At 35.7% G+C, this 17,216-nt stretch overlaps 2 protein-coding genes across 2 annotated transcripts in view; one reads left to right on the plus strand and one right to left on the minus strand.

Annotated features, from left to right (window-relative positions):
• SCAP (SREBP cleavage activating protein) overlaps positions 1 to 17,216 on the plus strand; it is a 441,101-nt gene that overhangs the window by 264,303 nt on the left and 159,582 nt on the right. The window contains exon 2 of the mRNA XM_081736987.1: positions 16,469 to 16,525. The gene's annotated coding sequence lies outside the window, so the exon portion shown is untranslated. The remainder of the gene's footprint in view (positions 1 to 16,468; positions 16,526 to 17,216) is intronic.
• On the minus strand, positions 32 to 15,617 carry LOC145667873 (uncharacterized). The gene is made up of 8 exons (XM_081735305.1): positions 15,609 to 15,617; positions 11,768 to 11,904; positions 10,842 to 10,908; positions 7,723 to 7,888; positions 7,021 to 7,211; positions 5,202 to 5,367; positions 2,644 to 2,783; positions 32 to 367 (listed from the first exon to the last, which is right to left on the minus strand). The coding sequence occupies exons 1-8, from the start codon at positions 15,615 to 15,617 to the stop codon at positions 32 to 34; spliced, it is 1,212 nt and encodes a 403-aa protein (XP_081591431.1).

The following is a 17,216-nucleotide window of genomic DNA, read 5'->3' on the forward strand; positions in this document are numbered from 1 at the left end:
AATGATTAACGGAAAACAACCTTTCCCGCCATTACACCTTTGATATTTCAGAGATAAGCGTGTTCACTGAAGGAAAATTCTTGTCGCAGTCATTTTCAATTTTGTACATATGTTTCTGCACAAATGTCCACACCTGTTCCGATTCCTTCGGATATTCTGCATGCAGTACTTGAAACGACTTGAATGTGCTATCGATTGCTTTCAGTGGAGTTTCAACTCTGTAGAGATTATCCTCAATACTCACGTAGAAGGCTTGAGGTTCATCTATTTTTGAAGCGACAACGACGGGCATGGGCTGCACACTACATCCAAAGCGCTGCATCTTTAGATGATGCCTTTCTAACTCTGTTTGAAGATCGGACGCTTCCTGTAAGTCATGTACACAGAATTATTATCACGTTACACACCTATTAACACGTTATCAAATTCCAAAAACTACAAATACACGTATAATTAAAATGAGCTTGTATTTTAAATACGAGGTGCACCAATAATATATATAGCAATCCAATTAAACTGGTACCAACTGTTTTCAGGCATTCTTCTATACTAGAAATGTAATGTAATGAGGTCATAATTGACGCGAGTCACTTCTACGCGATATGAAATGTCTTGAAAACTAATATAGGTTAATATGACAGTATTTCGAATGTATTATTATACCCCTTGAGTTGTACATTTTTAATACCGTTCATTGTGTTTGTATTATCCGATGCAATTAAGAAAAGTTCTGGAAAAATTAAGTAAAGTTCCTTAGAGGAATCTACCTTTTAGTATAAGGTTTGAGAATAATCACAAAGAAAACAATCTGAATTATTGCACTTATAAACTTGACAGTAGTTACGTGAATAGATAACTGCGACATCAATAAAATTGTCCTAAGCTTACACTTAATGGTTTACATTTACAGTAATAAATATTTCAATTAAATGTGGCAAACTTGGAATCACATCCAGACATAAAGTAAGCACGGATATTTTAAAGATAAAATAAATTTAGATCCTGTACGTCAATGACCGCAATTCTTGACGTTACAAATCTCCAGGAAGAAGAAAGAAAAACCTTTGCGGAAATTTGAAAAGCAAGGATGCTACAATATCAATGAATTAGTTTTTAAAATAATGATCGCGAAAAGGTTGGTGCCGTTCCCCTACGTGCTGTTTAGTATTTTTATAAGATTGATATTACACACATATCATTACCTCGAGTATAAACACTTCTTACTTATTTATGCCATAAAATGAAGAAAGGAGTGCTATCATAGTTCCAATATTTGAAGGGTTGAATGAAGAACATTTTTAAAGACACTGGGAAAAAGCTGTTTTGAGCCAAGTAAACATTTTATCCATGACCATAAACATATTTAACCTCTACTTATGTTTCAGAAAGTTTACCTAGCATTCACCGAAAGTTTTACAGCATTTTTACGTTTACTATTGTTATTGGAATATAGGGTTTCATCACGGGAACTTCATAAGGCATAAACCTACAGTGGAACCGAAAATACGAATAACATCCTAAAATCCCCTCCCCCTTCCTCCCGGGAAATCGAACGCAGTCGCCCAACAAAGGAGATAAGTGTACTAGCAACGAAGGAGTAACTTTTAGGTCGGCCTTAAGTTCGTCACGTTTGAGGGATGTCGTCCCTCGGAGAGCACACAATCCGAGAGAGGGGAAGCAAGAAAGGAATGGATGGGGAAGGAAGCGGTCTGGGACCTGTGTGTTAGGTACCATCCCGGCATTTTTAGCATCATTCACTGTGTTTATATTAAAAAAAAAACTCACTCAACCCAGGAAAAAACACTCAGGATGATTGGCCTGAAAAAGCTGTTACACTTCTTTGATCGAGTGATCCCACCGGGAATCGAACCCAGAACCGCTCGCACCAAAGGCGAGGGCGTTAGCGACTAATAAATATTGTGTTTTCCTATTTTATGCATATTCCTTTCTATCTACACAACTTAGGTTCACGATATCTTCGTAAGATACAAATCGCGTCACATACACCGATACATGCTTTACTAATTGCATGAAGAAGAGTCATGTATATTGCAAAATATGGTTGATAGCTCACTCCACCAAGGGCGTGCTGTCCCGAGGGGGCCTTTTCTTAAACTTTTTTGTTTCCATGTACCACCAATATGATCCTCTTGATATGGTATGGTAATCATATCAATTGAGTGCACATCAAAGATGGAGCGGGTCAGTGGCTATGGATCACGTGGGGATAATTTTGAGTATACTTTAGTGGATCTTGGGTTACATTTACATGTTCCACTGTTACGTATGACTACCCTAACCCAACAATAACAACTGACTCATTGTAGTCCTCAATATAACACATTCCACTTTGATCCACTCTCGACATATTCGGTCAGTAGGTCGAAGTAGATCAGTAGATCATGGTGACACGTGGTGAGTCAGAGTGGATCGTGGTTTGATGAAAATGGTGTTTGCTTACACAATATTTTTGTTTGAGCATAGCAGTTTTTCCAGAAAAGCTGATTTTTTTTGTTTGTTTGTTTGTTCGATAAGGTTTCGTGCAATGTTCTCCATTCTCCAATCACTAATTAAATGTTAATGACATATTTCGTGGTAATCAAGTGTAGATATTAATACATTATATTACATAATGGTACATACTCTGACATGAAAAAGGAATCCTTGCTGTGCCTCGTATTTGGAAGGTTTCCATAATCCACCTCCGTCTTTCCTTTTGATACACGTGGTCACAGATGGGAAATATCTTCCAAGAAGTATTAATATTACGACTGTTCTGGCATCTGGAAAAGAATGAAATATCAAGAACATTTGTAGGTAATTAATTTACGCTTATACAGCGAGGTCCGGAAGTGGGCGTACCTCTTAATTGGTGTTTTCTGACGGTTTTTGGTTTTACCTACATTTGTTTGGTAACACTGCTTGGCATTGTCTGGCAACATTGCTATCCATTTGTTTTCTGCTTGGTAACAGTTATCAGATCAGTTCCTGGCCGCTGGATTGGAAGAGGTTGTGCATCCAGCTCTTTGCCAGGCCTCCAAGAAGTCCCGATCTGACGATATCAGACAATGCTCCCTGGGCTTTCATGAAGCAACACGTAAGAAACACTCGATATCACACAACGCAGGAATTACGAGCAGCTGTGGAACACGCCTTCATCCTCGTTGACTCCGGAGTATCTCCGCAAAACATCTGCCAGAACTTTGTGCAGAATTCAGTTGTGTTATGACATGGATGGTGATCATACCTTTGTTTACGACTCTTACGACTTTAAGGTAGCTGTGTACAGACATTCTACCATAACTAACACTATACTGTTGAAACTAAAGGGGGGTACGCCCACTTTTGACCACTTTATACTAATTTATTTGAATGTAAGTGCTAACTTTCTGACTGCATTCATTCTCATACCTGCAGAGGTTTGCTCTGTGATACGCAATGAATACTGTATATTACTTTAAGTCAATAATCAAAGAAAAAAGGAAATTACGTTTTGTAAGCAATGGACAGCAGTCTGAAAAAAAAACACACACAAAAAGTATCATCTTTTGTAACTACACCCAGATTCGCCAAAGGGATAATGCGATGTTTCTTATATGCAAATATTGGGTCCAAATAATGGTGAAAACTAATCTTAATACGATACTTATCTATCGCCTATAAGTACGTGTATAAAAGCTGTACATGAAGTATATTATTTCAAGAACCAAAGGTTAAAGTCAACGTATGTATTTCTCTTTGGGAAGTTGCAACAGATACGGATAAAAAGAGAGAAATTGAACAGCTTAATGAATCAAAATAGACAATTAACAACAAGTTAAAGACTATACGCTGCGGAAAAGTTCTTTCGTCACAAATTCTAAACATTAGTTTCATTCATTGCTACAAAAGGGATTTCATATCTGCTTATTAACCCTACTGAATCTATCTTCTTCATATACTGTTATTCAAGTAATTACTGATTTCAGGGATGTAAACTGGTCACTGAACTCAGTATTTCAGACTCTTTGGGAGATTAAACGAAAAATGTTCAATTACTACACAGCAGTTGAAATATTTCTCGTGATCTGAGCTCAATAATGAAACAAAAGAATAACAGAGCTTTTTTAAGTGCTCGATATGTTGTCGATTTACAATTATCATTTATTTTTCTTCTAGATTTTGATTTATTCTGCTCGGACTTACGACTAAAAGGAGACAAGGGAAAATTGCCGGAGCACCTGTAATTGATCTTTTCTTTGCTTACGGGAGTAGGCTGAACAGTGTTGCGTTTTAATAATTATAGTGAACAATACTTAATGAAATAATAAACAATGTGTACACCATTTCTCCACAGTCAAAACTTACTTCCATGCACTTCGATAAATTTTATTATAATTAGCAATTTTTAAAAAAGGGGGCAGGAAGGACTCGTAAACCTTATTCGCCTTCTGTGCAGATGGTATGGTAAAAATCAATACTGGATAATGAAAGTGTAAGTGTAAAGGCTAATATGGAACAGAGAAACAAAAGAGAACTTCTTCAGAAGGGAATTGGGAGGGGAGGGGATGAGAGTACAATGCTGTGACACTTAAAATGCGTCTTGATTTGTATACTTCAACAAACTTTTCTTATTAGATTACGCAATTTCTAGTTTCTTACTCCGATTATTCAAAGTATTCAAATGTTCTCGGAGGGAGTGACCGCCCCTCCCTTTAATCCGTCCGTGGTGTCATTCGTTTGGCTTTTCGCTACTAATTCAAAATGCTTTCCGAAACAAGTTGTCTTCTTGTGACAGCAGGGGGTGGAAGAAACAAACAAACCGTGAAAGGAAGAAAGAAGTGGTTTTGGGCTCTTCCAGTCCAGACCATTCTAACCACTGAGAAGTGAGAATCACAACGTGATTTTTCTGGTAAGAGCGTCCTTTTTAAAGCAGCTAACAAGCAAACAGATGGTCAGCCCTCTTCCCTCTGCAGCATACTTTTTATTCTCTGTTGCCAAACTTACTGAAGAATATATTGCAATTAATCTAACGCATGTAACGTAAATTGGAGACCGTGGTTGGATTTATATGGGTCTTGTCTATTTGTATTAAAAATTTCAAGTCATTACCTACAATACTTTGTTAGAAATTACCATATTAAAATTTACATGTTTTCAAATGGGAAGTTAGAAACATAAGCGAAGAGGTAGAAGATCTCCTTAATAAGAAAAATAATTACCTTCCCTGATGTTCTCCTGCAGCAAAAGTTCTACTAATGTGGCTCCGTCATTTGTTGTTTGTTTGGTCGTGGTAAGTATATGCTGAATCTTCTTTAAGTCTGCATTCCACGTTGAAAAAAATGTTATATCTTTCCCAGGATATAACTGGCCAAAATCAATGTCGATCTGAAAAGTAAAAGAAATTGTTGTCACATATACCTAACGCTGTTTGATGATATAATGTTCTATGCTTTCTTCTCTTTATACAAAAGTTTGGTAGTATAGTTTTCTTTGAAGTTCATCAAATAATCTTTGTTTCAACAGAGCGTTTTTAATCAAGTTATGAACATCAATGGCATTCACCCCACTATAGTATCCATTTTCAGAAAATACTATGTCTGATTGAAAAAGAAATCCCAAAGTAGGCATGTAAAAAACAATTACTTAGAGTGGAACTGATAAAATACACGCAAATATAAAACAAACTTCCAAGCGCTTTCGCATTTATGGAGTCGTCATACAGGGACGCAAAGACGAAAGTGGAATAAGAAATAGAGAAAGACACAAGGACCGCACCTATACCAACAATGATTTCTCCACAAGGTTCTCTACTTTCTCGTATGAGTACTTGACAGCAGTCACGTGATCACATGACCACCATAGCACCTAGCAGAAATATGGCAAAATGAAATGAAATCTTTGAGTTTTACGTCTCACGGTTACGCCGGTTAGGCTAAAGGAGACGGTGATGATGAGAGATGAATGAAATGGTGGAATGAAGAAAGTGGGAGAACCCGAGAAAACCCACGAGCACGGTGTTTCTACACCACAAAGTCCACACGGCGGGAGCAGGGTTTGAACCCGGGACCCCAAGCACCGGAGGTGAACGCTCTACCACTGAGCCACCGCGCCCCCCCCCAGAAATATGGCGTAACTCGTCTTACTCTGTATCTTTCTTCTTCCACTTTCGTCTTTCTCTTCCTGCCTAACAAAGCCATAAAAGGTGAAAGCTCTTACAAGCTTTTTTTTCTTTCTTAAATCTTTGCGCGCATGTACTGCACGTGTATTTTATCTAATTTCTGGTAACTGTTTTATACATTGGTTGGTTTTTAATTACACAAAAACGCGTCTTTAACGTAAGCTTACATAATTCTGAACCTTCTGCCGCTGATGCTGGTATATTTGTAAATTAAAATAAACTATTAAATGTTTTCATAGGAACATTATCAACAAGAGTGAGGATGTGGGGCTGATCGGGGAGCGGGCTGGGTAGCGTAGAGGTTAACTTATTGGCATTGTACGTCGAAGACAAAAGATCTATTTTCGGCCCACTCGCACTTTTTCACTCTGATTTTTCATTATTTCTGAATCTATACAGGTTTTGGTGTACTGAAAATCCGGTTGATTTTCTCAGAATTACTAAACGTTCTACCTGCTACAAGATGCACCATCTCGTCCATCAGCTTACTCACAGGAAAAAATTAGAACCGAAAAACTCCGAAACATAGTGCAAGACAGGGTACAACTTCATACACCGAAAAACATTTATAAACTCTCTCGCCTCATGCTAGGTGCTTTTTTTGCAAAGAAAAACTGCCGTGTTCGCAATTTATATATAGCATCAACATAAGACCCTTATGTTCATGATTTTTTTTTAACTCATTAAATTTTGTTACTCGTTTTTTTTTTTTTTTTTTTCATTTTCCTTTAAGTACAGTTCGTTCTGTGATACGGAATTACACTTCTATAAAATAATATAAAGGTATTTTCTTTCTTCGGTTACATTCATAAAATAATAATAGAAAGATGTAAACTTCTTAGCAATATCACTACACTTACAAGTGTGTATCCAAGAGGCTGTTTTAAAGCAGGAAATTCCTTGAAGTAGGAGCTGATATCCTTCTTTGACTGAATGTAATTTGCTCTCCGATTTAATGTCGTTTGTTTCCACAGATCACACACTTTCTCCCATGGCTCTATATTATTTCTCAACCACGTGAGAGCTTCCTCGGCAAATTCATCAGTGGACTCTGAAAATAAAGGACACCATCTACATAATTCAGTGTGAAAGAAACGTACATACTAAGTATACGTAAATACATATGTATTAATTTCTAGGACAGAAGTACAAGAAATAATATTTCAATAAACATGTGAAACAGACAGTATTATACTTCTGAACACAATTGTCATATGAGGTGTTCGGAACATGTATTTACAAAACGTCCCGTTAATATATGAAAGCAGTGATAGAGTTTTACACACAGATGAACAGCAGATATACTGATTGCACAAATTCACGGAAATTTGTTGATTTATAATGAAGGTAGTGCCCTTGAACTGTGAATCTGTTGATTGACCATAATACGTGAATATGTGTAACCATGTAAAAAATCGGCACGCATCTCTTTTAGGAAGTTTTGTACCCTTGTCTGAATATAAGATAGCATAAAACACTATGCATCGTGATTTACTGATAAAATTATAATACAGAATTTATGAACATGAAAGCAAATAAATGAAAAAGAACTATGAACGTACCATCTAAATCGACTTCGGTAGAAGTTGTAGCTGCACACCGGTTTCTCAAAGGCAAAACACCACTTTGCCGCAAATACCTTCTTGTGTTGCAATATCTGTCCCAAAGTTTCCCTCTTGCCAAAACCTTCTTCCCTTGAGCAACTTTATAGGGGACGTAGTAAGTATGCTATTTGAAAAACAAATCACTGTTATAATATACAGTCCTGATATCCTATTGCACAACACAAAATTACAATTAAACTATATTATTTCCACAGAGAAACAAAATACATGAAAACCTGTTTAAAACGAAACTTATATAAACCGGAAATTTGCTGAAGATGAATAGTTTTTAGTCCCGGCAACTCTGTCTGATTTGCCATATGGTAAAGATTTTTCTCTTAACTGATTGCCAGCTCGAAACGTAGGGGCACTGTAGTCTGTCTGTCTCTGCGTTGGCGTTACTACTGAACTTCTGTTTTCAATAGTTAAGATCTTTCGGCCGTGAACAAGAATGGAGATAATGTTTCTGTTATTTAAGTTACCTGTTTCCTGTTTTTGTTGATACACACATAAGCACTTTTCTACTGTCAAAACTTTCTTTATAAATTAAAGACTTACTGCTTGCTACTCCGTCATTACACATGCATTTCCAAGAATTCGGTCATTTTTGAAAAAAAATGGTAGAAATTTAGACCAGTTGTTGAAAATTTCCATTGTTTCTGCTGCAGAAAATGTGGTTTCAGTGTGGCGTGTTTGTGTGCCCAGTGTTGTGTACAAATACGGCAAAAACAAATGTTATTGTTACTTTGGAGGACACAATACGATTATTGAAGAGAGAATAAGAGACAATGTTTGTAAAATATAAAGTTCATTTCAAATGTTGCAAACGCAAATTTCCAACACTGAAACCCAGAAAATGAAAACAATCCTTAAAAGGCGGTGAAAATGTAAAGAGGAATGTGAGAGGAAATACATAATAAAATAATACATACTTGTAGTTTCTACTTTAAGCGTCTGTCTTATTCAAATAAGTTCACTTTGTAAATTGAGTTTATGTTGTAAATACATTTTTGTGTTAATTAATCTTTCACCTCAACCATTTTAACCTAGGTATAGTACTACGAGATTATTTTTACCAGCAGTTATTGTTACAGAACTTAACTTTTCGAATTTGCACACAACGGAAAATTATTTTGTTCCTTGACGTTCCGTCTTATACAAGTTTCACTGTATATATATGCTGTAAATTAGACATATTGGAATTTCTTTTTTTTTTCTGGATTCCTTTAGTACTTCAATAAAATGAGCATTGAAAAATGTATTCTGATAAGTTATGGAAAACGTTCACTTGTAAGTTAAATTGTAAATTTCTCCTTGTTCTGAAGACAATGATAAAATAAATATTAATACAATTAAGTCTAATTTTCAATGGGTGTTCAGAAACTATACCGGCGAAATCGGAAGATGATAGTTAATATAATTCTAAGCAAAAAAGCTTCTACACATATCCGATTCTCAGCGGCCTGACACCTACAGGTTGGTAACAATTCTGTACATTTTTCCAAAACAAAAATGTATTACTCATCCTGTATTTTTTCTAAAGGTCATCTATGATGCATTTGAATGGTGACAGAATGGCCTTTCCAAGGGTATATGGCACGTGACGATAGTTGCGTTGGAAGGAGCCTCATGAAGCTAATTTTCAGAACAAAATATCTTTCTTCCAAGAGCTTCAAGAAACACGGTTGCCAACACTGTCGCCAAATAGGAACGACAAAAAATTACGCATCAACTTCAATTTTTATGCTGAATAATGTCGCAAATTTATATTATATATATATATATATATATATAGGATGGTGCATTTAAAATTTGCCACCCCTATATCTTCGAAACGACTGCGAATATGAGAAAACGCTAAAACACGTCCATCATTATTTTAAGGGGCTTGAATTTTCAGCTATAAAAGATCCCCCTAAACACCCCATATAGCGGTATCTGGAGTCAACTTGAAAATTTTAAATAGCAAAGGGGGTCGAGTGATATATCGTTGGAAAGGTCTCGACAAGAGAAATATTCTACCTAGAGTTTCAAGTCCCTATGTTGACTCCATCTAAAATGGCTCGGGTTCACATTCTTTCCAACGATATATCACTCGACCCTCTTTGCTATTTAAAAATTTGAAGCTGACCCCATGTACCCCCATATGGGGGTACCTGGAGTGGACCGTTTATAGCTCAAGATTCAAGCTCCTTAAAATAGTGATGGACATGTTTTTGTGTTTTCTCATATTTACAGTCGTTTCGAAGATACACTGGGTGCCAACGGACTTTATGGACACAAAATGGGAACCCCCGCCATTTAGGATAGGGTCAACATTGGGACTTGAAACTTTTGGCAAAATATTTCTCTTGTCTAGACCTTTCCAACGATGTATCACTCGACCCCCTTTGCCATTTAAAATTTTCAAGTTGACCCACGTACCTCAATAGGGGGGGTACCTGGGGTGGACTTTTTATAGCTCAAAATTCAAGCCCCTTAAAATAATGATAGACGTGTTTTTGCCTTTTCTCATATTCGCAGTCGTTTCAAAGATATAGAGGGTGGCAAATTTTAAATGCACCACCCTGTATATATATATATATATATATATATATATATATATATATATACTACAGTATCAGAAAGAAAAATAAAATTGTCCTTATACAATCGAACTACTTTTATTAAAATGAAGAAAGTTTTTTTCTTCCTCCACAACTTCCCTTCCAACTCCACTATCGTCATATATACATCAGTGGAAAGGTACTTCCATTGCCGTTCAAATACGCCATGCGTCATCTCTTTAAAGTACATACAGGATGAGTAATAAAATTTTGTCCTGAACAAATTTGTATAAAATATTTACCAACCTGTAACTATCAGACCGTTGAAAATTGAACATATTCTTATGGGATCATTTTTGCTTAGAAGTACATCAGCTATTATCTCCAAAAGTTGTCAGTATGGTTTCCGAACAATCTTCAAAGAATCATAAAATACTCCACGACTTTTAAATTTTTTCCAGTGAACGCAAAGAAAAACGAAAAATTAGCAATATACAAGAATTCCCTCACCTAACTGAATTTTACACAAACCTTGTTTTCAGACGGAAACAATCGTACAATCGCCTCACTTATTGAAATGAATGACTGTCTACTGATCCTGTAAGACAGAAAATGAAATTTCACAAAGCAATTCCCATAGAAGCTTGAATAAATATTAAGAGACGACGCTCCATTGGGGAGGGAAAAAAAAACACTTGTTTATAAATTTTAAACTGACACACAATCATAGTATTCGTCTTGCGAATAAAATCAGAAAAACACACTGCTGAACAAGACTGTACTTTTAATATAAAAATATATTTACACGTGACGTTTCGATCTTCTAGCCAAGATCCTCATCAGAGTGTACGTCTGATGAGGATCTTGGCTAGAAGATCGAAACGTCACGTGTAAATATGTTTTTATATTAAAAGTACAGTCTTGTTCAGCAGTGTGTTTTTCTGTTTCTTATAAATTTTGTAACACTGGCACTAAAGAAAGAAGTGAATGTTTAGTTTCATTAAGTCAGGCAAATAAATGAACTGTAATATTTAATACAACTCAACGTGTTCCAAGTTACTGTAAACAGTTATTAATCAATCCAAAGGGTGCTATGCAGTCATCAGAACACTTTCAAATTCCAACTGATCCATATTGTTGTGTACCACAATGAGCAACTAACGAATTAATGTGTTTGAACTTTTGCTTTGATAATTTCAATGCATTTTGAGACCAAATTAATCCTAAAAACACAACTACAAACATACTTGTAATATAGATCATAAGTGAAAAATACTGTCACGGTGATAAACGCAATCAATACCGTCGAATATGTGCCATGTGAAAACGAGATTCTACTCGGAATTCTTAGTGAAGACGATAAATGTATAGGACAGCAATTACTTAATATTTAAGACTATTGCATTTACATTATCTTTAACATACGATACCACAAAATTTAACGAAACGATCTGTACCTTTTATCTGCGCCAATATATCGAACGATGACATCTGTTAATAAACTGCGAGCTCTGCTATTAAGATGTCCCAAATTCTTGTGCGTAGATAATACTTCTTTTCCTTGCAGTGAACTATTCAGAATCTTCTGCAAGTCCTAGAACAAGGTACTTGTGATCATAGAATTTGAAATAAAACAAAACTTAAACAACAAAAGCAAAACTATAAAATAATTTGATATCACTTATGTTAAGATCACATAAACGTGAATACGTATAACCAGACGTATTTTATTTCAAAAATTTACAAAAAGAAACTCTTGTTTTCTACGAAAAACAAAAACGAGCATGAGCATGTATGTGTAAAAGTACACATATGTCCCAAATTTCGTCGAAATGGGTGCAGTATTTTTTTTTTTTTTTTTTTTTTTTTGATATCTGGTGATTACCTGAAAAAGAATTTCATTTTCAACGCATCACAACTTTGACAATTTTTCACATGGAAATTTTATTTTGATGTCACTTGCAATCTTTTCTACCAGAAAACAAATGTTTTAAATTTCATTCATATCTGTTTCGTAGTTGTTGTAAACGAACAACGCCGAAATGCCATTTTTTGTATTCTAGAAGCGTAAGCACTAGTCGATCTACTTTTTAAAGCCTTGCTTGCAGGGCGACCGTCCTGCCTGATAACGTAGAGTTGGTTTTTAGTTTAGCGTCCCTTTCAGCAGCGAGGCTATATGAGACGTGGACCTACTGATTAACGTGGATACTGTATATTTTTCTCTGAAGGCTATATGTATGCCAAGTTTCAACTTTCCACGTCAACTGCCAGTTCCATTATTTTGTCAGTTAATGGCACGATGAAAAGTTTGAAACTTCCGGCTTTTATCCTAACTTAACGTACGCTCTAATGCAACGTGTGAACCAGATAATTGCTAAGGAGAAGTTCTAGAACACAGGTTCCCCATATAAATTAGCAAGGTTGGTTCCTTTCTGTACCAAAATTTAAATTTTATTTCACAGAATATTGCTAGCGAGCGTCAGCAAGTGAAAGCGGGTTAGAAGACCGCAGGATACGTTGTTTTCTGTTTTTATTACAGCTAAATGGGAAGTGGGACATGTGTTCTAGAACCTTGTAATTTCTATGACGTTTATATTTTCTTCTCGCTTATTACAAAGCTAAGGCATTACTGCCGCATCGCCGGACCAGTATTAGAATCGAAAAAAAGTACCAAAATGTACTGTATACGGATATATTTCGTTGGACTACATTAACTTACATTAGATTACCTCACATTAGGATAAGGGCATAAAAAACTACAGTGCAAAAAACACAAACCAACTTGTGCTAGGTGGCCACTAAGTGCACGAATGCTATCTAACCGAGCCAAGGTAGGGCGGAGCTAGCGGACCAGCGCGGTAGTGCCCCCGAAGGGAGCAGGCGCGTCAGCGACGATGTGTACACGCGTAAGCGAGGGTACTGAAAACATCTGGTTTCCGCAATCATATACATTTCAATAGCACTTGCCATACTCCTCTTCGCGCCACTACATCATAACAACTATATCTCTCCGCGAAATGGTCCATCCGCCTCCACATACAGTGTCGCTTACAACATCAAAAATAACCAATTTCTTCATTTTTACTATTCCCCTTACATGACTTTCACTCATTCTTGCTCATAAACAAACAAACAAACAAACAAAAAAAAAAAAAATTAACTGACCCGGCAAATTTTCTAAAACTGTTCCGGTGATACACCAGTTAACCCCAAAGCTAAATAAGCTCCATTTCGTGGGAACAATCACATACAAAATTATTATGAATACTTGACTAATTTCAGTAAACTGTGAGATCAACTAAGCTTATATATTAGTTTCATTAGATCATGGTCCCTTGTACGAAGGTACTGAATGTTTAAACTTAGGTCAAGCTTCAGTACTGCTGAATGGGCTGACTGGTAAATAATTTGTGAACTACTGGTACATCATTTGAGGAATTAGTTGACCTCTGACCGAGTCTGATCGGGTTAGATCACTTCTTGAGGTCAAAACCGAGCACTCAATCCAATCAGCGCCCCACCTTTACTTAGTTTTAAATAGGGACTTTGTTTACTCCACTTTAATTTAACCTAAATATATTTAAAAAAATGAACTGGTTCAAACAAAATATCGGATTTAAAAAGAAAATGGTTTCTGCAAAACCTGTTATTTATGTGCTTTGAAGTTTGACATCACCATCATGAATTAAATTAAAAGTGCAAAGGTGGTGTCACTTAGTGTAACACAAAGAGAAAGGCCTTCTGTAATAATTTGAAAGCGACAGAAGCACACTTAAAAAGCATTAAATCGTAACCTATCGTGTTTTCTTTTTGCTACACATACCTAAACTAGCCTATATAACCATACTTTCGCTCGCTGTCGCTTGTTCAGCATTAATTAGTAAAAATTAAGGGTGAATTATTATTAAAATTCTTGATCCCATCTGTACTGTTTGTAGAAAGTAATAAGGGCACAAAGTATAACAATTAAGGGGTTAAATTCCAAAGTTGGACGTCCGTTTTCAGCAAAATTTTGAAACTTGCACGGAAGATACGTATAATTTGATCGTTTGTGTGCTTGATAATATATAAAGATAATACAACAACACTCACTCTATTTGTTATATATAATTGGTTATAAACATGGGACTACTAAGCGAGCGAAGAGAACTACCTCGCGCAAGGTAACCGAATAGTTGCATTGTGGGAAAGTAACGAGCATTCATAATATCAATATTGCGGGTAATATACCGAATCGCTGTACGGGATGTGAACTGACAGTGTTGAATTTCGTGAAGCTCCCGTCGAAGGGTACTTCTATTATAGATCCTAACGTAACCTAACCTAACCTACACTTTCTCCCAACTCGCGAAATTGAAAAATTATACATTTTAATAGCTTTTACGCAATTTTGGTAGAAAAGTATCGGACGTCCAACTTCGGAATAAATGCCCAATTAAGTAAAACTCAACGTAGAAATATCAACATAGGACCACTATGATCCTCAAGCATCGAATCGTTCTGCAAAAGCTTAAGCCTCTTCCAAATAGTACGAACTCTCATATTAATAATAACCTTTCTCTCAACTTTTCACACAAACATCTTACAAGAAGTCATAAATCATTATTATACCTTATATAATTTCATCTGTACATTTTCGGGCTTAAGTTTAGATTTGCCCCTCCAGTTTCCAACCTACGAAAATGCAGTTAAAACATTAAAAATTGTTAGGTTAGGTTAGATTAGGTTACCTGGTAAGACTTTAGTTAGACTAGAACCGTGACTGAAACAGGTTCTAATATCGTAATTCCGAGTAAAAACGGGCTAGAAACTCTAAACTTACCCTCAATTGCGTGAACACATCGTGTCTCTATTTTGAAGTATTTTGATTTGGTGATAATAAAAATAATATTTTGGAAGCGTCATAAATGCTTAATAATACACTATTTCGTACAAGGGACTTTCGTTGCTTGTGCGCAATACAATTCAAATAAACATTTACAAATACATATCTTCAATTTACATATTGAAACTTACTGACTATCCACTTACCTTGAAATTTCATTATTAGGGTTTCTAAACCCCACTCTTTTAAGATATTTTCGTAATTCATATTAACTATAGAATCCATTATGGCGGCTACATGACAACTCGTAAAAGGCGGGATTTCGCATAGTTGCCATAACAAGAGTTTTATATTGTAATAGCCATTCTAACCATAATGCTATCGCTATTTTAGCAATACTAAATAATCTGGTTATATAAACAATATGCATGATATTATTAACCATACTAATATTAGCAATATTTTTTTCTTACCACAGCCATACTAAAAAAATAGGTGTTGTATAAATAACAAATCAGTATTTATACATCAACTATACTATAGTCAATATTAATTTACCAATTAGCAATACTCATCAACAATGCTTTTATTGTCAATTCAGCTATACCATTTTTTAGAGTGCAGCGATCCAAAAAAGCCGACCCCAACTAACCAGAAGAAAAAGGCTTAGAAGAAGAAGAGTCCTTGGTTTTGGTTCCAAGCAAGGTCACCGGTCAAGGACATGTTGTTAGGACATCCGAACTGGCAGTGAAACAACGAAAACAAAACACGCAAAATAGATGGATAGTCGTTATAGTTATGATATTGCTACTGCTTCGATCTCTCTCTTTAATAAAATCGTTCTAGATTTGAAATACAGCTCATGTATCAAATTTGTGATTTAAAATTACAGTATTTTTCTGTACAGTAGCTTTGTTCTGATCAAATACCATACAGTCAACCAAACTACGAAATGCATATTGTAATATAATGGTTCAATTTCCAATCCTGTATATGATAAGAATGCAGGAAAACTAAGGGACTTCGTAAGGCTGGGTCGTTTTTTCGTAATTAGCCTCTTACAGACAATCTAAGTTTTTGTAACCAGAAGTGTACAGAATAAGCCTCTTTTAGTTATAACTATTAATATTAATAGAGGTGAGTAGTGCGAATATTTAGGAATCGGACCAATTATGGACTTAAAAAAAAAATAACTGTGTGTGAAGGCATTTTAAGAATAGAAAATAACATAAGAAGAGAAAGAAGGAAATGCGTCTCTCTTGTAACTGCGTTTGAAAGTGAGTAATCTGTGTCTGGAGTGGGACTGAGTGTTCGTCATTGTAAGTTTTGTTTGGTTTTGTGGGCCGATGAAAGAAAGCTACGAAAACGTGAAGTAATATTGACAGATAAGGTAAGTTAATTTGCGGTACAAACAAGGATAAATTACGTTTCTTTTTAGTTACTGTCTAATATTATAAATAATAATGATAGATGATTCATAGGAGCATATTCATTATTAATGTTATATTTGGCTAGCTATGAGTTTTCTCGCATGATTCGCGTTTAGTGTTGAGTTTGATATAGGTTATATTACGTTTATTATTACGTGTTAAGTTTGAAAGCAATGTTTTCTACCCGAGAATTGCAGTATCATGCATATTGTTTGTGTTTTGGAAGTTGTCATTACGATAATCAATGATTTGATGATACAAGAATTTCATTAAATGCGACCGTTCATAATAATACAAGTAGATAGTATATCCTCTGAATATATTGTAAACTTGTAATATGTAGGTTTTGCAAATTTGGCTATCGTAGTAACCCTGTTCGGATTGAGTATAGCCCGCTCCCCCCAGTGATTTTTAACGAATCATAGTGATTCTAACGATTCATACTAGTTCATAATGAATCGGAATCGCGTGTTATAAAGATTTAAGATGTAAATCTTGTGGTAAGGAAGTTTTAGTATAAGTAGTAGTAGTAGTAGTAGTAGCAGTAGTAGTAGTGGTAGTTAGTAGCAATAGTAGTAGTAGTAGTAGTAGGAACGGGTTAGAAGCCCCGCAGGGGTTGGTTGGGTTCCGTTCTCGATATAAGTACTGGTA

The sequence above is a fragment of the Thermobia domestica genome, chromosome 13, assembly GCF_964235325.1.
Source record: "Thermobia domestica chromosome 13, izTheDome1.hap1.1, whole genome shotgun sequence".
Classification (NCBI taxonomy): domain Eukaryota; kingdom Metazoa; phylum Arthropoda; class Insecta; order Zygentoma; family Lepismatidae; genus Thermobia; species Thermobia domestica.